Genomic DNA, 22639 nt, shown 5'->3' with positions numbered 1-22639 from the left:
ATTAGGTTCCTCTCGCCCCTTCTTTTGGTTGAAAAGATTATGTAACTATTAAATTTTTTAAAGTTTTTTAAATCCTAACACTTCAATAAATATTTTTATTTTTCCCTATATTTACCTTCCACTTCCTAAGATATAGAATTTTTTGTCTTGCTGTTTTTTATCTAACATTGTAAATAATATCCTACTTTTTTTAGTCTTCATAAGTTAATAGCTTTTAAGTATGTTGTTATGTTGTACATTATAATTTATTTAGCAATTGTCTCAATTTTTACATTTAACCTATTTCCATTTTTTCTATTGTAAATAACTGCAGTGGATATCTTTAAGCATATAGTTTTTGGTTTTATTGAGTTATTACATTAGACTACATTATTAAGTATGGGATTATTGGATGAAGGGTATCAATCTCTATTAATTTTTGTCATATAACTACTATTAAAAGATACAATGCAGGTGAAAGTATACAGGCACACCTCATTTTATTGTGCCTCTTTTTATTGCATTTTGCTTTACTGTGCTTCACAGATGCTATGTTTTTTGCAACTTGAAAGCAAGACCCTCTACCAGCAAAAAGGTTATAACTCTCTTTATTGCAGCGTCTGGGACTGAATCAGTAGTATCTCTGATATTGCTTGGCTTCTGAAATATATATCTGTTCTGTTTTTCTTAACAAGACATAGTCTCTGTAGACCATACCTAATGAAAGTGCAATAGTAAGTTCAGCTGGTGGTCATCAAGGTCCAGTGCTTTCTGTAACTTCATTTCTGTAGCCTTGATTTGGTTTTTAAGAGCCTACATTTTTGTTCTCAGTTTTTAAGTTTCAAGAATGATTCAGGGTGTAGTATTAAATTATATTTTATTCTGTTGCAGGGGAACATTGTTCTTACAGATTATGAGTATCTAATTTTAAATATCCTAAGATTTCGAACCGATGAGTCAGATGATGTTAAATTTGCTGTTCGTGAACACTATCCAATTAATCATGCTAGAGCTGCTGAACCTTTGCTTACCTTGGAAAGGTAACATGTTTTGTTTATAACTCATTTCACATAGTAGTAAAGGGTAAAATAGGCCATATGTCAGCATATGAAAGAATTGTCATAAGAAAATACTGTGTTTACTTGCATAAAATAACTAATTTGGACTGCTTGAACTACATAAATGTGCATGTAAGCAAGTAAGCCTTATTTGGGAGTAGCAAATGTATGTCTTGTTATTTTAAGTTTGGTGTTATTCCAGATGTTTATGATTTCTTGGTAAAGTGAGGGGATTTACCAGTTACTCTCTGAGAAGACAGACGTCTTGGGCAGAGTACAAAAGGAGATAGAAATTCTGGTTTAGCTAAGAAAAGGGAGCAGGGTGGAATATGGTGTTAATTGTAACTGTACTCTTCTGGCCAAAGGCTTTGCTGACCACTATACTATAGCAGTGGTTCTCAAAGTTTAGCATGCATTGGAATCACAGGTGGGCTTGGTAAAAGATCTGAATCAGCAAATCTGGTGTAGGGCCCAGGAATTGACAGGTCTAACAAGTTCACAGGTGTTATTGATGCTGCTCATCTGTGCCTACAGCATCCTGAGTTCTTAGGTAAAGCCATTTTCTGTGTTATGTTTCCAGGCTTCACAAACTTTTAGCTGTTATATAAAAATGTCTCTTTCGTGTCATATATAGGCACCTTGATGATAAACAGTTTGACTTAGTTGAAAAAGTATTGATTTTTCTTTAAAAACCTGGTTTTAGGTCCCAATCTGCTGTTTTAAGAACTTACTAACCTTAAATAAATTAATTTCATGACCCTACATTTTCTTGCTTACAAAAGGAACTAATTCCTTTTATATTTCATAATATTTGAAGAGTAGGATAGTCTGGTGAATATAAATATTGCTGTTGCCTGACCAGGCGGTAGCGCAGTGGATAAAGCATCGGACTGGGATGCAGAGGACCCAGGTTCAAGACCCCAGGGTCGCCAGCTTGAGCGTGGGCTTATCTGGTTTGAGCAAGGCTCACCAGCTTGGACCCAAGGACACTGGCTCGAGCAAGGGGTTACTCGGTCTGCTGTAGCCCCACGATCAAGGCACATATGAGAAAGCAATCAATGAACAACTAAGGTGTCGCAGTGAAAAACTAATGATTGATGCTTCTCATATCTCTCCATTCCTGTCTGTCTGTCCCTATCTATCCCTCTCTCTGACTCTCTCTCTGTCTCTGTAAAAAAAAAAAAATTGCTGTAAGGTTTATTAAATATAAGATAGTAAGAAGAAGGGTGATTCTGTTTTACAGACTGACTGAAGTAATAACCAGCGCACCTAAGGGTGAACTGCTGAAGAGAGTTCTTAACCCGCTACTCCGTGAGTAACCCTGCAGAGAGCAAGAGAGTGTGTGCAAGACAGTGTTGTTTTCAGGAATATATTTAAATCTTGTATAGTTCTGGTAGAAAATTAGAACTTCTTGATAACTGTAGAAAGGAGTTTAAAATAATCTTTGAGTAAGTAGAGTTTATTTTTAAGGAGATTTGTCATTCCACATGAAGTTTGACCTTTGTTTTTTAGATTTTATTTAAAAGCAATACATTGTTAACTAATAGTCTTTTATTTTTCAACATGATTCTTCTGTTTAATAACTACTTAGTTTTTGTTTTGTTTAGCTTTTTTATTAGTGTCTCAGGGCATCCTAGGTTTACATGTACTTTTGATACCCTGTGTAAAGAAAATCCAGTATTCTTTTATGCTTGAGAAAATCATCACTTATCTCTATAATTAGGCATCTGAAATGAACATTTGAGCAGGCAGGTACCCTTAATTACTGAGCATTAGAGAGTTACTCTTTCTCTTCTATGAAATTAGAACACATTAAAAAGTTATCTTTGGCCTGACCAGGCTGTGGCACAGTGGATAGAGCATCAGACTGGGACACAGAGGACCCAGATTTGAAACTCTGAGGTCATCAGCTTGAGCGTGGGCTCATCTGGTTTGAGCAAGGCTCACCAGCTTGAGCCCAAGGTCGCTGGCTTGAGCAAGGGGTTCACTCCGTCTACTGTAACCCCTGGTCAAGGCACATATGAGAAAGCAATCAATTAACAACTAAGGTGCTGCAACGAAGAATTGATGCTTCTCATCTCTCTCCCTTCCTGTTGTCTGTCCCTATCTATCCCTCTCTCTATCTCTCTCAAAATAAAGATAAAAAAAGGTATCTTTGGGCCTGACCAGGCAGTGGTGGCACAGTGGATAGAGCGTCAGACTGGGATGTGGAGGACCCAGGTTCGAGACCCCAAGGTCACCAGCTTGAGCGTGAGTTCATCTGGTGTGAGCTGAGCCTGAGCCCAAGTTCGTTGGCTCAAGCAAGGGGTCACTTGGTCTGCTGTAGCCCCCCGGTCAAGGCACATATGAGAAAGCAATCAATGAACAACTAAGGAACACAATGAAGAATTGATGTTTCTCATCTCTCTCCCTTCCTGTCTCTCTGTCTCTATCTGTCCCTCTCTCCGACTCTCTGTCTCTCCCACAAGAAAAAAAAAAAGTATCTTTGGGACTTGCCAACTATTAGTATAGATAGCATGCATAACATTAGTAAGTTTGGATTTTTCTATTTTTTTCTTTATTAATATGGTAAGTTACACTAACAAGTTTTTGGATGTTAAACCAATGTTGCATTCCTAGTTTATAAGTCTTTTTATATGTGGCTAAATTTCATTAAATTCCTATAACTTTTGCACTGACTTCTACAACTTTATTGTAGTCTCCAATTTTAATTGAATTGTCATTTCTGATAACATTTCAAAATAAGTAAACTAATTATTTTCATTAGCTACTGTTATTAAGTATATCATTTATATTGGATATAAATTTGTATTATATTTTGAATGTTAAATTTGAGAGAAAAATACTAAAAATAATACCCTCTGTTTTTATAGCCTATGGACCAGCTCTCATTGAACACTGTCTTATAGAAAATGGATTCTCTGGCAATGTCAAAGTGGATGAGAAATTTGAAAGTAAAGGTATGTCTGCATGGTACAAATTTTGTCATTTTATTTATTTCCATTTTTAAAACTATGAAAATTATTTCTGGGAAAGTAATAAGTGAGCAGGTAGTTTTAGACTTAAAAACATTTGACCTGTGAGTGTTCTATCCATGTGATATTTCTGACCTCCTACATTAAAGTGGCGCTTTATCCCTAGTAACATGCGGTTCAGTTTCTTTTTTTTTTTTTCTTTAAAGATTTTATTTATTCATTATAGAGAGGAGACAGAGAGAGAGAAGGGGGGAGGAGCAGGAAGCATCAACTCCCATATGTGCCTTGACCAGGCAAGCCCAGGGTTTTGAACCGGCAACCTCAGTGTTTCCAGGTTGACGCTTTATCCACTGCACCACCACAGGTCAGGCCGGTTCAGTTTCTTGACCTACCTTACTACCTTTCAGCTGTAGGATATTCTTCCTTCCTCCCCTTAAGTTTTGAAGTGGTTACCGACCTCATGACAGTCTTTTGGTACAAGGCTTGAAGAAGTTGAATTATTCACCCTTAGAACCTAGGAGTGTGCCTAGAAATATCAGCACTCATGCATTTTAATTCTGTAAGTACCATAGTGTGGCTATATAAGGAGACTTTTGTAGCTAAAGGAACCTACCAGTAACTTAACTGCCAGATTAAGATGATTAAAAAAAATTAGAGAAAGTATAAGAATAACAGAATATTTGGACTTTCACAAGTTTTTATCTGTAGATTCTTGTGTACAATTAGAAAAATTATTCTTGATATTTATGTTTGGGGGTTGTATATCATTTTTAAAGTTTAAGGATAATTTTTATGCTGGAATTTCTTATGTGTTTAAAAATACAAATTGAATGCTTTTAGTGAATGACTTCTTTTCTGAAATATACAAATTCCATGCAAACCTGATCAAAATGGCAACAGGTGGTATTGTCGTTTTTGCTATTGCAGTAGTTTTCTGGATTGTTTTTTTTTTTAATTAAAATGAATCTGATATTCATGTGGAGTAAAAATATGTGAAAATAACCACACTGGCTGGTTGGCTCAGCGGTAGAGTGTCGGTCCGGCGTGTGAAAGTCCCGGGTTCAATTCCTGGCCAAGACACACAGGAGAAGCGCCCATCTGCTTCTCTACCCTTCCCCCTCTCCTTTCTGTCTCTCTCTTCCCCTCCTGCAGCCAAGGTTCCATTGGAGCAAAGTTGGTCCCGGGCACTAAGGATGGCTCTGTGGCCTCTGCCTCAGGCGCTAGAATGGCTCTAGTTGCAGCGGAGCAATGCCCCAGAGGGGCCGAACATCACCCCCTGGTGGGCATGCCTGGTGGATCCCAGTCCGGCGCCTGCGGGAGTCTGTCTGACTGCCTGCCTACCCCCTTCTCACTTCAGAAAAATACAAAAAAAAAAGTGAAAATATTCAGAAAAACTGGAAAATAATAGTGCTGATGAAGAGTAATGTTTTCAAAACAGTTTTTGGAAAAGGAATAGATGAATTAAAGAATTTAGAAACAGGCCCAAATATATATATGGGAATTTAGTATGTGAACAAAGTGTCTTTCAGATATGAGGGGCAAGATGGAACCAATAGAAGCTGTTGACAACAGGCTAGCTAAACATCCTTGTTACATATGCTGATAATCATGAAAAGTATATTTAATTTTCTTGAACATTTCTTATTTCATAAGTACCATCCTGTTTTCTGCATAGCTGTTTAATATTAATATTTACACTTGATTACTATTTCTTCCTTTTTTTTATTAGATATTGAAAAAGTACTTGTTTGTCTGCAGAAAGCAGAAGACTATATGAAGACAACATCCAACTTCAGTGGGAAGGTAGCAGCACATATACTTACTGTATATTGTGGTTTTATTATTCAGAATTTTAGAATTTAAATGTTTGTTAAAGATCAAGATATATAGCCTGACCAAGTGGTGGCGCAGTGGATAGAGCATCGGACTGGGATGCCGAGGGCCCTGGTTCGAGACCCCGAGGTCGCCGGCTTGAGCGCGGGCTCATCTGGTTTGAGCAAAATCCCACTGGCCTGGGCCCAGGGTCGCTGGCTCGAGCAAGGGGTCACTCGGTCTGTTGGAGACCTACGGTCAAGGCACATGTGAGGGGGCAGTCAATGAACAACTAAGGTGTTGCAACGCGCAATAAAAAACTGATGGTTGATGCTTCTCGTCTCTCTCCATTCCTGTCTGTCTGTCCCTGTCTATCCCTCGCTCTCTGACTCACTCTCTGTCTCTGTAAAAAATAGATAAATAAATAAAAACAAAAAAGATCAAGATATATAAATCTTTTAGTTTGGAAATTTGATGTTTGTTACATGCTTATTCTAAGGTCGGTTGTTGTTTTTTTTAATTGCTTATTGGTTTGTCATTTTTGTCCTGCTTTTTTAGTACTTTTATAGAAAGGACTAGGTCATGTCGATATCAGCCCTCCAGAAGAGATGAGGATTTCACAATATTTTTTCTTAGGTTAATTTTAGATAGAGAAGCACATTTTAATTTGCCAGCACTGTTCAAAAATGTGGTGATTTACATCCCTTAATAGTTAAACATCCTTTATATTTATATATCTTATGTTTTTCTTCCCTATTCAGAGTATAACTTCATTTACCAAAAAAAAATCAGAGACAGTTCTGGTTAATTATAGTTAAATTCAGTACAAATGCACCTACCCAGTTTTTTTTAATTAATTAAAATCCCCTACCATCAAAGTGAAAATAATTTTTTTTGCTGGCAGTGCTTCTGGCTTTTTGGAATAGCACAACGTCTAAAAATAGAAAGGAGAACGTGCATACGTATAATCCCACCGTCTTACCAGATCACAAGTTCTTATTTTCTTTATTCCTGGTTTTTCTTGTGCATGTGAATAAACCAGTGTTTTCTAATAATACTTTGAGTCTAAAAAAGCATCATTTTGAGAAGTGATGAGATCAGTAGACAACTGCAGTTGATAAATTAAATTTATATCAGTCATGAAAAGTAAATCTTTGTTAATTATGGAGAGAAATGAGTTTTATGCTGGATTTTTATAGGGATATATCATTCAGAAAAGAGAAGCAAAACCAAGCCTGGAAGTAGATAAACCAACTGAAGACATACTCACGTAAGCATGTGGGCATGAGTCGATTTGTTTTAGATCAGTGGTTCTCAACCTTTCTAATGCTGTGACCCCGCAATACAGTTCCTCATGTTGCGGTGACCCCAAACCAAAAAATAATTTTGGTGGCTACTTCATAACTGTAATATATGCATTATGTATTTTCCGATGGCTTTAGGCGACCCCTATGTTTTGGTCGTTCGACCCCCACCGGGGTCGTGACCCACAGGTTGAGAACCGCTGTTTTAGATGTTTATTAATATTCTTGAATGTGATATCATAAATATGTTTTGCAGGTATGAGGAATTTCATCCTTTCTTGTTTTTTCAACATTCACAATGTCCATATATAGAATTTGAATCATTTGACAAGGTGAGTTTTAGATTCTGTTTTTTAACCAGTTAGCATGATATGAATTATTAAATTAATATCAATTTGCTTTGATTGAGAAATTGAAACTATTTTTGCTTTACAATCACCATGAATCTGAGCATTATGGAACAATGCAGTCATAGATACAAACTCTTAGAAACATTTGTTGCTACTTTATTTCATGATGAAGGGTCAAAATGAACTTAATTTGATTCTTGGTTATTTAGCTATACAATACATTTACTGGGGATCTGTTCAGGTTTTTTGAGTGGTGTTATAAACCAACAGACTCTAAAATTCTGTGTATGCAAGCTGAAGTAGATACAGTGTTGTTTTTTTCAACTAGTTGTTTTTCTGTTTGTTCTAAAAAGGCCGTGGATGAATTTTATTCCAAGATAGAAGGTCAGAAAATAGATTTAAAAGCGTTACAGCAGGTATAGTATTCTTTAAAATATTTGTATTAAACTAACTAGCCTAGTGTGGTTTGCTGGGAAGATAATGTTCTCAGGAATCTGCAGCCTTTCAAAAGTGTATGGAAACACTCTGATCTCTCGGTTTATTGGTAAAGGTCCAGCGGAGGTATCATGTTGAAAGTATACCCTATTTGTTCTGTCAGTATATCGGGTATTCCCTAAGATGGAAGTACAGTGGGACAATAAGGCCTATTATTTATACCCTAGAATGATTTGCTTTATTACAGCCACCCAAAAACCTTCTTAAATTTTGCTGTTAAAGAAATACTGTTTTGAAATTTTTAAATAGGCCATGGAGAGGGGAATGTTTTTCCTATACAAATAAGTGTTTTTATCATTAAACTTTTTTAAAAGTGAACTTTTAAACTAAGCCTTTAAGGCTTAGTGTATGAAGACTGGACTGGTGATTATCAGAGAGGAGAGGGGGCTTTGGAGACTGGATGAAAGAGGTGAAGGAATTAAGAACTCCACATTGGTAGTTACAGAATAGTCACAAGGATATACAGTACAGCATAGAGAATATAGTCAATAATATTGCAATGACTATGCATGGTGCCAGGTGGGTTCTGGAAGTATCACGGGAACGCTTTGTAAAGTATATAATTATCTAATCACGATGCTGTATACCTGAAACCAGTACAAAAGATTAATGAAAGTGAACTGTAATTGAAACATTAAAAAATAAATTTAAAAATGATATATGCTTTTTACGTGTCTTGACTCCACAAGGAGGTTTTAATATGCTGTGTTTTCACCAGACCATGTTTTCGGAGTATTTGCTAAAGAACAGTTTGATTTGAAGGGGATATGATTTTTCAAAACTATTAATAAAGTGTTAAAATGTGTGTATACAATTTTGTAATTTTGCGAATCCCAGTATCCTCCCCAGCTCTTCATTTTTAAAGTAATTAATTAGCAAAGCACAATTTCAAAGCAGATGGATCAAATTAATTAGTGTGATTGCCACTTGGTAGCAGCACTTCAGCTAGTAAACATATTTAGTAGTGACTTTGAACCCCATGTTTTTTATGTGCATTAGACATGAATTATTTTAATAATCATTTTGCATTCTTTTAATAGTCAGTTTTTATAATTTGAATCTTTTAATACTATACCTAGCATTCGAACATTCATTAATTGGTAATGCTATTACTACTGTTAGAAAGTCTGCCCCCAGATCAGTAATCTTGAAATGTAAATTACGTATGATAAAATGCTATTTAGAAGATCAAATAATTACCATGACCCTTTGTGTTGTTAATTTAGGAAATATTTTGTAAAATACTAAAAATAATGCTAATAAAATTAAAGGTGGCAATGAAATAAAAAGAAGCAGTTTGGGTAATTTATCCTGCAAATGCATTCCCCCAAATTTTACTTTTCTGCCATAGGAAAATAATGTCTTGAATTCTACCTACTTGAATAATGCAAGGCCTGTAGGAGCACGTCTCACATACAGTGTAACCTGTAATCAAACTATCTCACTAGTTAGGGAATGGGACGTAGGAGTTCATTTTGGAGCATGGAACACTTTGGGGTAGGACAGGCCTGGGGAGGGGGACTCTGGGGAATTTTAGCTGTTAGGTAACTGAACTCTGAGGGGCAGAAGTGGGGCAAGATACTGAGTTTCGGGAGGTAAGAGAGAAGGTATGGGTGATAAGAGAAATCTAATTTTTTATAAATCTGTTTTGTCAACAAAAGGAAAAACAAGCATTGAAGAAGTTAGATAATGTCCGAAAGGATCACGAAAACAGATTAGAAGCTCTTCAGCAGGCTCAGGTATTGTGTTTAGCTTTTCAGATGCTTTTTCAAAAACGGTAACTTTAACTTACATTATAGTAAATGTTTCTGGTCCATTTCTTAAGGAAATCGATAAGCTTAAAGGAGAACTCATAGAAATGAATCTACAGATAGTTGACAGAGCCATTCAGGTTGTTCGAAGTGCTTTAGCCAACCAGATAAATTGGACAGAAATCGGGTTAATTGTGAAGGAAGCCCAAGCTCAAGGAGACCCCGTTGCAAACGCAATCAAAGAATTAAAACTACAGACAAATCATGTTACAATGCTGTTAAGGTAAGTTTAATTTTCAGTTAAGCAGTTAATGTTTGACTTTATTTTGCTATTTAGTTGTTCACTGTATTTATTTAAAATGTCTCTTTTATTTGGAAATTTATCCTTGACAGTATAGAAAACATGTATCTTATTTTTGAAAAAGTTTATTGACAGTAAAATAATACAAGCTATCTAAATACTCTAAACCATTTATGATTTCATTTAGGAAAATAAAAATGTTAATGTCATTGACGTTAGTGAAATACTATTGAATATTTTTAATAGAAATCCATACTTATTATCAGAGGAGGAAGATGACGATGTTGATGACATCAGTGTTGAGAAAAATGAAACTGAACCATTAAAAGGAAAAAAAAAGAAAAAGAATAAACAGCTGCAGAAGCCTCAGAAAAATAGGCCATTACTTGTTGATGTCGATCTCAGCTTATCAGCATATGCCAATGCGAAAAAGTGAGTCTTAATGTTAAGTATAAGTTTTAGGTAAAATATCTGTAATAACTCAGGGTGTTAAGGATAAGAAAAATCATTATTTTTCCTGTCTGTTCTTTGGGGTGAAAATAAATTTTTTTGATGTGTTTAAAATCATATTTATTATAAGAAAGAATACAGACATTACTATTTCTCAAAATATTAATTCTCCTGGAAACTTCAAAAGCAAATTTTTTTTTAAATCATACTATGCATTCTACAACTCGGTTTTCATATGGAATATAGATAACAAAGTTGCACAACACACAAATTGTTCGGTATGATTGAGAGTCTTTAAAATTAGAAATAACAAACAAAGCTAAAGAAAAGAGCTTTTACTTGAAATGTAAAAGAATTATGATTTTCTAGGTATTATGATCACAAGCGATATGCTGCTAAGAAAACACAAAAGACTGTTGAAGCTGCTGAGAAGGTACTTAGTATTTCTTAGAGTGAATGTTGTTTTTCTCTAATTTAATGGCCTTAATTGTTTCTTCTGTGTGATCAAAGGTGAAGGGACTAAGCAATATCATAACAATAATAACCATACAGGTGTATCACACATAGACCTAGACAACGGTGTGGTGCTAACCAGAAGGAAAGAGGTTAGGGGGGAGTGAAGGAGGGCAAACAGAGAAAATGGGGACAAACGAGAAGCTTGGAACGATGGGCACACAATGCAGTGTGCAGATGGTGTTTTACTGAGTCTCACACCTGGACCTGGACCTCAATAAATTCAATTTTAAAAAATTATTTCTCCTGTTTAAATGAGGTTTTCTAATTCAGAATTACCTTTCAAACTTAATTTTTCTTGAAATATATTTCCAGTATTCATTTTCTTCCCAAACCTGCTCCTTCCCAGTTTTTGCCATCTCAGTAAATAGCACCTTCATTTTCCCCTTTGCTTAAATTAAAAATGTTGGAGTCATCTTGGACTCTTCTCTCATAAAACATATACAATCCACCGGCAAATCCTTTTGGCTCTTCCTTTCTCCTTGACCCAGGTATCCGTCATGTGTTCTCAAGGACTGGAGCAGTAACACTCAGGCTCTTATTGTGCAGGTTACTCTCCTACCCTTTCCCTGCTACATTCTGTTCTTCACACAGCAGCCCTTGTGATGCTCTTAAATAAAAAAATAAAGTCCTTTCTCTTGTTCAAAACCTTTCAGTAGCTTTCCATGTTACTCGGAACAATCCAAAGCCCTTCTCCTGCTCTGTAAGGTCCTACATGGTCTGCTCCCCTCTGATCTCATCACCTGGACTGCTCCTCTTACAAACTCTTTTCAGATAACACTGGGACTTTAGCTGTTCCTGTAACAGTGGTCTATGCTGCCTTATTAGAGACATTGTCCTTGCTGCCCTTTCTACCAAGAATGCTCTTCCCTAAAAATGTCCATGGTTTGATGCCTCTCCTCATCCACGTGTCTACTAATAGACTTCAGAGAGGCCTTTTTTTTCTTTTAAAGTGAGAGGCAGGGAGACAGACTTCCACATGCACCCTAACCAAGATTCACCTGGCAAGTCCCCTACTGGGGATGCTCTGCCCATGTGGGGCCATTGCTCTGTTTTAGTGCCTAAGGTGAGGCCGTGGAGCCATCCTCAGCACCCAAGGCCAACTTGCTTGAACTAATCGAGCCATGGCTGAAGGAAGGGAAGAGAGAGGGAGGGGAGGAGAAGCAGATGGTCACTTCTCCTGCGTGCCCTGACTAGGAATCGAACCCAGGACTTCCACACACCAGGCCAACACTACCACTGAGCCACTTGGCCAGGATCCAGAGAGGCCTTTCTTGATTACTCTTACTAAAAATAGTATCTTCAGTTACTCCCTTTTTACTCTGTTCTCCTTAAAAAACACCCCTCCCAGTATTTATCTGACTTCACTCTTGAATGTGGGTTGCATGAAAGTTGTATTTTAATATGTTGTTCATTGCTATGTCCCTGACCCTAGAGCATTGCCTGGAATGTAGTCACATTAATATCTGGTGAGTGGCCCTCAAGACTTAGCCCACTGTTTAACACCTCTCCAACCTCACTTCTTGACATTTTACCCTGTGATCACTGGCCTGGTCAAGCTGGCCTTTTCTGTTGGCTTATAGTACTCTTCTTTCTAAGTCTTTGCCTTGATAATTCCAGCAGTCCTTCAGACTGATTCAGCGTTTATACCATTTCCTCAGAAATACCTTTTTTGGTCATAACTAATTATAAATTAGGTTCATTTGTTCTGCTCTTGCTATGGTATCCTTAGAAGCACTTACCATAAGTTTATTCAAATAATTATATGTTTTATATTTGTGTCTTCTCCTAGACCCCATTGAGGTGGGGACTTTGTCTTGTTCACTGTTTTGTTCCCAGCATGTAGTCCTGTGATATGGTGGGCACTTAGTATCTGGTAAATGAATGATACTCTTAGCTCATTTGGTTACAGCAGGGGTCCCCAAACTTTTTACACAGGGGGCCAGTTCACTGTCCCTCAGACCGTTGGAGGGCCGGACTATAAAAAAAACTATGAACAAATCCCTATGCACACTGCACATATCTTATTTTAAAGTAAAAAAACAAAACGGGAACAAATACAATATTTAAAATAAAAAACAAGTAAATTTAAATCAAGAAACTGACCAGTATTTCAATGGGAACTATGGGCCTGCTTTTGGCTAATGAGATGGTCAATGTGCTCCTTTCATTGACCACCAATGAAAGAGGTGCCCCTTCCGGAAGTGCAGCAGGGGCCGGATAAATGGCCTCAGGGGGCCGCATGTGACCCGTGGGCTATAGTTTGGGGACCCCTGGGTTACAGCATGGTCCTGATACACAAAGGTTGTGGGTTTGTTCCCCAGTCAGGGCTCACACAGGAACAGACTGATGTTTCTCTCTCTCTCTCAAATCAATCATTTAGTTTTAAATTTTTAATTTGTAGGCCTTGAGAAGATATATACAATGAATCTTTGACTTAAATTATTTTAATATTAAAGACAAAAATAATTTCATTTCTCTATTCTTTGTGTGTGTGTGTGCTCGTATGTAGATAATACCCTTTTTTTTCCCCCCCTCGGGAGAGCGCGCAGTCTCCTTTTTTGATATATATATATATATTGTTGTTGTTGTTTGTATTTTTCTGAAGTTGGAAACAGGGAGGCAGTCAGACAGACTCCCGCATGCGCCCCACCGGGATCCACCCGGCTCTGCCCATCTGGGGCATTGCTCTGTTGCAACCAGGGCCATTCTAGCGCCTGAGGCAGAGGCCCTGGAGCTATCCTCAGCGCCCAGGCCAACTTTGCTCCAGTGGAGCCTTCGCTGTGGGAGGGGAAGAGAGAGACAGAGAGGAAGGAGAGGGGTGGGGTGGAGAAGCAGATGGGCACTTCTCCTGTGTGCCCTGGCCGGGAATCGAACCTAGGACTTCTGCACGCCAGGCCGATGCTCTACCACTGAGCCAACCGGCCAGGGCCTCATTTTTGATATTTATAAAACAATTTCTTGCCCCTATTTCATGCCTGTCGTATGCTTGGTGTTATTTTAAATACATTCTCAACAAATTATTTAAAAACTTTCTTATTATAAATAGGCATTCAAATCAGCAGAAAAGAAAACAAAGCAAACCTTAAAAGAAGTCCAAACAGTTACCTCTATTCAAAAAGCAAGAAAAGTGTATTGGTAAGTGTTCTCTCTTTAAAAGACAGTTTCTGTTTTATCAAAATTATACATGCATATTGTTTAGAAAAATGAAGCAGTTCTGCAAAGCTTGTTACAAAAACCAATAGCCCTGAAATTTTTACCCCTAATTCTATTGTGTCCTATCTGAAAGAAACTTTTATACTTTTAGTTCTTTTACCCAGTTGTTTTGGTATATACCTTCATTTCTCTAAGTAATATGCTTATATTACAGATTCTTAATGTTTCTATTTTATACTCTATTAATGACTTCCCACTATGGAAGATGAAGATTTTATTCTTTCCTCTTGTACTCCATTACACACACACCACCCAGCCTTCTAGTATTGTCAGAACACAATTCAGCATTAACATCATTGTGAATATTTAAATTGTCACATATTTCTTATTTTTTTCTTATTAATTCACCTACACTCTCTCCAGTGTGCTCACATTGGAATTCTGTTAGTATCATCTTGAAGAAATCTCTTCTAGAGCTTTCTGATCATTGTTCTAATTGGTTACTCTAAGCATCTTAAAATCTCCTTTTGTTGTTATCCTGAAACTTTATCCATCTCTGTATTGAGTTCTCTTTGATCTCATCCTTCCTTTTTCTTTGTTGATGGAGCTATAAAGTATAGAAGCATAATGAGAAGGGGTGCATAGAGAAGATAAAGTGTTCTGCAGTGGCATGGACATGGGTGGGTATTCTGCGACCCCCCCACCCCCACACCCCATGGGGACAGCTGAGACTCAGCTCCAGAGAAAAGTGCCAGATGGAATGTGGCCCCAGTGCCAGATTTAAGCTTTGCCAAAAGAAACCAGAAAACTGAATTTTTATGTGAAATCTCCTGATCTTTAAATCTTGGTAATTCATTTGTTTTAACTGCATGGCCCAAACCTAACCTATCTAGAGACTGAATCCAGTTTATTAACACTTGGCCTTGGAGATTTGATCTGACTCTAGGCCTCAAGTGGCTTTTGAGCACTTGAAACAACATTGGTCCAAAATGAGTTGTACTGTGAGTGTAAAACACACATCGTATTTCAAAGGCTTAGTCTAAAAAAACAGAATGTAAAACATTCTGTTAATTTTTATATTGATTACATGATAATATGATAATATTTTGGATATATTAGGTTAAATAAAATATTAAAATTAAGAAAAAAAGATAAAATGTTCAAGGTATCCAATGTATAAAAATGATTTTACTCTTATACCTAATTACTACTTGAGTTGGGTATAAAATTCTAGTTTGAAAATATATTCTTCTGCCTGACCAGGTGGTAGTGCAGTGGATAGAGCATCAGACTGGGACGCAGAGGACCCAGGTTCAAAATCCTGAGGTTGCAGGCTTAAGCATGGGCTTATCCGGTCTGAGCAAGCGCAGAGTCACTGGCTTGAGTGTAGAATCATAGACATGACCCCATGGGCACTGGCTTGAGTCCAAACATCTCTGGCTTGAAGCCCAAGATTGCTGGTTTAAGCCCAAGGTTGCTGGCTTGAGCAAGGAGTCACTCACTCTACTGTAGCCCCTTAGTCAAGGCACATATGAGAAAGCAATCCATGAACAGCTAAGGAGCCGCAACAACAACAAAAAGTTCCTTCTCTGGCCTGTGGTGGCGCAGTGGATAAAGCAACAACCTGGAATGCTGAGGTCACCAGTTTGAAACCTGGGGCTTGCCCGGTCAAGGCACATATAGGAATTGATGCTTCCTGCTCCTCCCCCTTCTCTCTCTCTCTCTCTCTCCTCTCTAAAATAAATAAAATCTAAAAAAAAAATTTTTTAAAGAAGCTCCTCTAGTTTCTTTATATTGAGGCTAATTTGGATGTATTCGATTTTACTTCATACCCTTTTCCTACAGGTCTCTGTCTTCTCCAAGCTTTTTTCCTCTTCTATTTGTTGGTTTTATCTCCAGATTTCATTTAATGTCTAGTGATCCTTGACTGCTCACATTTTATAGCAGAGCATTAAAAGACTGATTGAGAGTTCTCTGTGGGTGGTTGGGCTTGTAAAATGATCTGTGTGGGCCATTTTGTGTTGAACTCTAGGTGTCTTAGCTTTTTTCCTCTTCAGCTGGTTGGTATTTCCTAGAAAATACTCTTTTTTTCTCTCTTGCTTATAAAGTGAAGACCTGATTTGGGGAGCCCAGTGGAAATAATTGGGAATCTCAGTATCCAGTCTTTCATACATTTACATAATTGCCCTGTTTTACATATGTTATCCCTACTTATGACTGTGCCATATTTCCCCAGTCCATAGGTCCTCCTTGTACCCTTTCTACAAAATTAACTTCTGAACTTTTGTTAGGGTGTGGAAGGGAAAGTTACACTATGTTCAGAGTTAGAAAGAAGTAGCTACTTCTTGATCAGACTTTCAGTCAGTCCTCTCTTCAGCCCCACCTTAAACCCTTTTTCTAGCTCTTTCTCTTTTCTGGGTTACACAATGTAAATTGATTTACTTCTTGGCTTTCCTATTGTCAACTCAGGATCCAGCTTCTTGAATTTGATCACTTGTCCATTCATTGTCTACCTTTCAAAATTTGGTTGTGATTTTCTCCCCCCCCCCCCAACCTCTCTCAATAAATAGAATTGACCTGCAATTCTTATTTCTCATAATGTTCATGTTCAGTATTGGTATCAAGGTTATATTACCTCATAATGGAAATTGGGAAGTGTTCCTTTATCAACTGTTCTTAAATATTCGATGGAATTACCTATGAAACTGAGTATCCTGTAGTTTCCTTTATGGGAAAGCTTTTTATTACAGGTTCAAATTGTTTAGTAGATAAAAGGACAACTCAGACTTTATAGTTTTGTTTTGTTTTTTGTGACACAGACAAAGAGAGACAGAGAGAGGGACAGAAAGGAAGGGAAAGAAACGAGAAGCATCAATTCTTTGTTGCAGCACCTTAGTTTTCATTGGGGGCTACAGCAGACTGAATGACCCCTTGCTCAACCAAGTGACCTTAGGCTCAAGCTGGCGACCTCGGGGTTTCAAACCTGGGTCTTCCACAACCCAGTCTGACACTCTGTCCACTGTGCCACCACCTGGTCAGGCCAGACTTTCTAGTTTTTGTTAGCAATGTTTTTCTAATACTTTGCCTATTTTGTCAAACATTTGAAATGTACTGGCGAAAGGTCTATAATATTCCACTTTTTAACATCCTCTAAGGATATTAAATGATATCTCATGCATGGTATTATTTGTGCCTTCTCTTTTTCTTGATTAGTCTGAGCAGAGGATTTTCCGTTGTATTAGTATCTATAAAAAGCCAGTTTTTGACTATTGTTCTCCTTTATTATATCTTGCTCTCTCCTTTTTTATTTTTTTCATCCTACTTTTTGGGGGGATTTATTTGCAGTTTCTTTTCTGATTTCTTGAGATGGAAGCTTAGTACATGGATTTTTTTCTTCAGTCTTTTTCTCTTGTTATATGTTTAAGGTAATGACATTCCCTCTGAGCTTGGCTTTGTCTGCATCTAAAGAGTTCTGTAATGTATTATTTTCATTATCTTTTACATGAAAGAATTTCTATTGTGATTTCTTTACAATAGAAGTATTAATTTTCAAACATATCTGTCTCTTTTGGTTATTTTTTGTTACTGATTCCTGGCTTAATTTGCATGATAGTAATAGATGGTATTCTGAATGATCTCAGTCCTGAATGACATCTGTTGTTTTAAACTTGCTTTATGACCCAGCATACTTATGGTCAGCCTCGTTTATATGTGTTTCCTATATAGATGAAAAAATGTCTTTTCTATAGTTGTGGAGTACATTTCTCTAAATATCACCTGGCTCATATTTATTAACCATGTTGTTCAAATCTGGTTCCTTTTCTGATTTTTTTTTAGTGATTGTTTTTTAGTTAACCGGGAAAGGTGTGTTCAATATCACACAGTTGTGGGTTTGTCTGTTTCTCCTTTTACTTCTGCCAGGTTTTGCTCTATATGTATGAGGCTGTGCAATTAGAGGATACAAGTATAGAAGTTATAGTTTCCTAGTGAATTGAGCCATTTGTTAACATTAATGAAATGTCCTTTTAACTTATTTTTTCCTTCCATGTGAGATACTGAAACTGTATCAGCTTCGTTTGGTTAGTTCCATCATTATAGTTCAATCTTTTTATATTTCTATTATAAAGGAAAATATATATGTGTGTGTGTGTGTATATTATTGTTTTTCCTTCTTGACAGTCTTTGCATTTTACCTGGATAATTTATAAATTTACATTTATACTAATGTAATTTCTGATATATTTAGCTTTAAATCTACCCATTTTACTATTTGCTTTCTATTTCTGCCATTGTTCTTTTTTGTCTTCTTTATTGCCTTCTTTTGATTGATTGTTGGCTTTTTTTTTCTTTTCTTTTCTTTCTTTTTTTTTTTTTTTTTTGGCCTGTTATATATTTCTCTATTAGGATGATTACAAAATACATCCTTGATTGATCTATCTCATTTTCTTTGTCCTTGTAGGTTTTACAGACTTGTTCACCATCAATAGCAGAATGGTTAAATTGAGTTTAATACATCCATTCAGCAATGAGGAAAGTTTTGGGCGTTTTTGTGGGGGTTTTTTGTTTTTTGGTTTTTTTTACAGAGACAGAGAGAGAGAGTCAGAGAGGGATAGACAGGGACAGACAGACAGGATCAGAGAGATGAGAAGCATCAATCATTAGTTTCTCGTTGCGCATTGCAACACCTTAGTTGTTCATTGATTGCTTTCTCATATGTGCCTTGACCGTGGGCCTTCAACAGACCAAGTAACCCCTTGCTCGAGTCAGCGACCTTAGGTCCAAGCTGGTGAGTTTTTGCTCAAACCAGATGAGCCTGCGCTCAAGCTGGCGATCTCCGGGTCTCGAATCTGGGTCCCCAGCATCCCAGTCCGACACTCTATCCACTGTGCCACTACCTGGTCACGCAGGAAAGTATGTTTTTAAGTGAAAAAATATTCAGAATCCTGTGTGTTGTGTGTGGAAAAGGGGGTTTAAAATAAACATTTTATTTTAACTTTTGTGTATATAAAAATACCTCTGGAGAGACATACACAGGCAGCTAATTACAGTGGCTTCCTATTGGGTAGTGGTGGTAAGAACTGAAGGGATGCAGGATCTTTCACTATACCTTTTTATACAATTAAAAAACAATTTGAACCATGTATATGTATTATTCAGTAAAAAGTCAGATTAGAAAATAGAATAAGCCTGACCAGGCGGTGGCACAGTGGATGGAGCGTCGGATTGGGATGCAGAGGACCCAGGTTCAAGACCCCGGGGTCACCAGCTTGAGCGCAGGCTCATCTGGTTTGAGCAAAGCTCACCAGTTTGGACCCAAGGTTGCTGGCTCGAGCAAAGGGTTACTCGGTCTGCTGAAAGCCCACGGTCAAGGCACATATGAGAAAGCAATCAATGAACAACGAAGGTGTCACAATGAAAAACTGATGATTGATGCTTCTCATCTCTCTCCATTCCTGTCTGTCTGTCCTAGCTATCCCTCTCTCTGACTCTCTGTCTCTGTAAAAAAAACAAAAAAAAAAAGAGTAAAATACTCTTGCTATTATATCGAGGTATATGAGATATGAAGGAGTTTAGTAAAAAATTTCTATCCTCAAACATTATCATCATTAACCAGTTGTTTTTTTCTTTTTTCTGAGAGAGACAGATAGAGGGACAGGGAGAGAAATGAGAAGCATCAATTCTTCGTTGCAGCACCTTAATTGTTCATTGATTGTTTTCTCATATGTGCCTTGACCAGGGGGCTACAGCAGACCGAGTAACCCCTTGTTCAAGCCAGCGACCTTGGGTCCAAACTGGTGAGTTTTGCTCAAACCAGATGAGCCTGAGCTCAAGCTGGCGACCTCGGGGTCTCGAACCTGGGTCCTCCGCATCCCAATCCGACGCTCTTATCCACTCTACCATCGCCTGTTCAGGCCATTATTAACCAGTTTATAAATTGTAGATTAAATCATGAAAAAGTTTATCTTGGGAGTCATATGTAATATAGAAATATGTATATTTATGTTCACTGCTGTTGAGTGTCACTTTCTAAATCACACACATCTATACACATTACCGTTTATTATTATGGTACATATTATGTAAACCCAGATTACTTTGTCTCTTGAAAAAAGTTAAAATATTTACTTTTTAAGACAGTATTTAGTGTAATAAAAGTGTAAAGAATATCGTATATGTAAACATTCAGTTAACTAATTGAGGACAGAATGAGGAAAACTTTTCTCTCTTACTAGTGAACCCAAAGCCTATCCAGTTCCCCATTGAAAAACAGCTAAACCTAGGGACCAAAAGACGTTTTATACTTTTGTTTTGTATAATTCATTGTTATAAGTTATCCTTGTGTTTAAGAAGGCTTTCTAATGGAGAGGGAGAAAAGGAGAGAACATATACTTTTTTAAACATAGAATTTATTTGCTTTCTTCTCAGACTGTATTAAGAATATCCTAGGGCAATATGTATTACAAGTGTTCAGTAAAATTCAATGCATGCCTTAAAAATAATTAAATCATCAAGTTGTCTTAACCCACACAGGATAGCTTCCTGTTTTGTTTTCTTTGTAAAAAGGGTGTGAATTGAAGCTATTTTTAAGAAAAAAAATGTTGGTTTTTTTTCTTTCAATTTGGTAGGTTTGAGAAATTTCTGTGGTTCATTAGCTCAGAGAACTATCTGATTATAGGAGGACGAGATCAGCAACAGAATGAAGTAATTGTGAAGAGATACTTGACACCAGGTAGGTAAAATTAAAACTGTAAAAAGAAATACTGAGATCAGTTATCTCAGTATTAGGTATAGATTTCCATTTAAACTTCTTTGTTTGACAGATTCAGTTGGTAGAGTTTGATACTTGATGGCTTATCGTTTGACACTTAATTCTAATTTTAAATGAATAGTCCTAAAGTAGTAATGCTGACCTAATCTGCATTGTTGGATTTCTTAATTTCTACTGCAGATAGCTTTCATTCCTCCAAAGTCACTGTAGATCAAAATTTTAATAGCTTAATTTTTCAGCACTGAGCTTTGTAACCCTTTTTAACATTTAGAAATAGGACTTAAACTCTACAGTGTAAAGCCTCTCATTTATTTTTGTTTTCTAATAACCACTGCCTCCCTGTGGTTGAACCTTCAGTGTGGGTATCAGAAATCAATAATCAATACCAGAATTAATTTGATGTCCACTGAGGATCTTGAACTAGGAAAGAAATCAACAAGAATCAGGTTACATGGTGCCCAGGCTTGGTCTCTGTCTTCTGTAGCTATATTCATTGTGAGTTGAGCCTGTCATGGAGCAGTATGGCTTTTGATTGTCTTTGAGTTTCAGCCCAACTGACCTGTCCACAGCAAGCAACAGCTGCTCATTTTACCTATTAGGAACTGTGCATTTTCCTTCATTCTCGTTGACCATTTACTCCTGCATTCATCTGTTTGTGCCTTTGTTCATTTGTCCTATCACACACTTAGAATAAAACTGGAAGCCCTCTTCATGGCTTACAAGGATACTGGCTTCTTCTCAAGGTTCCTTTCTTACCACACTCCCCTCTGTGGCCTCCTGACTGCTCTTCATACATCCATAGTTCTCCTGCTCCTTGTATCTCACCTTTCCAGCAGGCTTGCCTGGGCTTGCTTACATGGTAACTCAGCAAGTTTCCAAGATAGAGTAAGCATATAAGCCCTCTCAAGGCCTAGGCTGGGAACTGGCATTTGGTCCTATCTGCCACATTCAGGGTAGTTCATGGGGTAGGCCCAGATTCACAGGACAGAGAAGTGGACTCCACCTATTGATGGGAAAAGCTTCACAGTCACAAAGCAAAGAGGTATGGATAAAGAAAGAGAAGTTGTGGTCATTTATGTAATCTACCATGTGCTATCCTATGAGAAGATCTATGAGAAAGCCTTCTTGTCTCTTAGATTTTCTTATCTCTTATAGTTATCGCTATTAAACAATAAATAAATAAATAGATAAATAAATAAGAGGATTTAGAGTATCATTTCCTGTTTTTAAGGTGACATTTATGTACATGCCGATCTCCATGGAGCTACTAGCTGTGTAATTAAAAATCCAACAGGTAATATATTTCTTTCTATTCAGAACTTTAATTTCCTTCATTAAAATATTTTAATCTAACTATAAGACAAAATTTGTTAATAAGATAAATGAAGACACTTTATAATGATAAAAGAATCAATCCAACAGTAAGATATAACAATTATAAACATATATGCACTCAACAACAGGACCCTAGAATATGAAGTAAAATCTGACAGAATTGAAGGGAGAAATAGTTAACTCAACAATAATAGTTCAAGACTTTAATACTTAATTTTCAACAATATAGAATAACTAGATAGAAGATCAATAAGGAAATTGAAGATATGAACAACACTAAGTAACTAGATCTAATCTCTAATACACTAAACAACAATAGATTCTCATTCTTCTCAAGGGCACATGGAACATACTCCAGGATAGACCATGTGACAGTCTATAAAACAAGTCT

The 22639-nt window shown here is 37.0% G+C and overlaps 1 protein-coding gene across 1 annotated transcript in view; it reads left to right on the top strand.

Annotated features, from left to right (window-relative positions):
* The window catches only part of NEMF (nuclear export mediator factor), a 54830-nt gene that overhangs the window by 11659 nt on the left and 20532 nt on the right, over positions 1-22639 (top strand). The window contains exons 5-18 of the mRNA XM_066277923.1: positions 871-1019; positions 2281-2348; positions 3911-3997; positions 5742-5815; positions 7024-7094; positions 7385-7460; positions 7832-7894; positions 9635-9712; positions 9799-10007; positions 10272-10457; positions 10845-10908; positions 14038-14126; positions 20771-20874; positions 22145-22207. Coding sequence (XP_066134020.1) covers positions 871-1019; positions 2281-2348; positions 3911-3997; positions 5742-5815; positions 7024-7094; positions 7385-7460; positions 7832-7894; positions 9635-9712; positions 9799-10007; positions 10272-10457; positions 10845-10908; positions 14038-14126; positions 20771-20874; positions 22145-22207 — 1381 coding nt within the window. The remainder of the gene's footprint in view (positions 1-870; positions 1020-2280; positions 2349-3910; positions 3998-5741; positions 5816-7023; positions 7095-7384; positions 7461-7831; positions 7895-9634; positions 9713-9798; positions 10008-10271; positions 10458-10844; positions 10909-14037; positions 14127-20770; positions 20875-22144; positions 22208-22639) is intronic.

The sequence above is a fragment of the Saccopteryx bilineata genome, chromosome 4, assembly GCF_036850765.1.
Source record: "Saccopteryx bilineata isolate mSacBil1 chromosome 4, mSacBil1_pri_phased_curated, whole genome shotgun sequence".
NCBI lineage: Eukaryota > Metazoa > Chordata > Mammalia > Chiroptera > Emballonuridae > Saccopteryx > Saccopteryx bilineata.
Note: the sequence above shows the minus strand (reverse complement) of the source record. Positions and strands in the feature narration are given on the sequence as shown.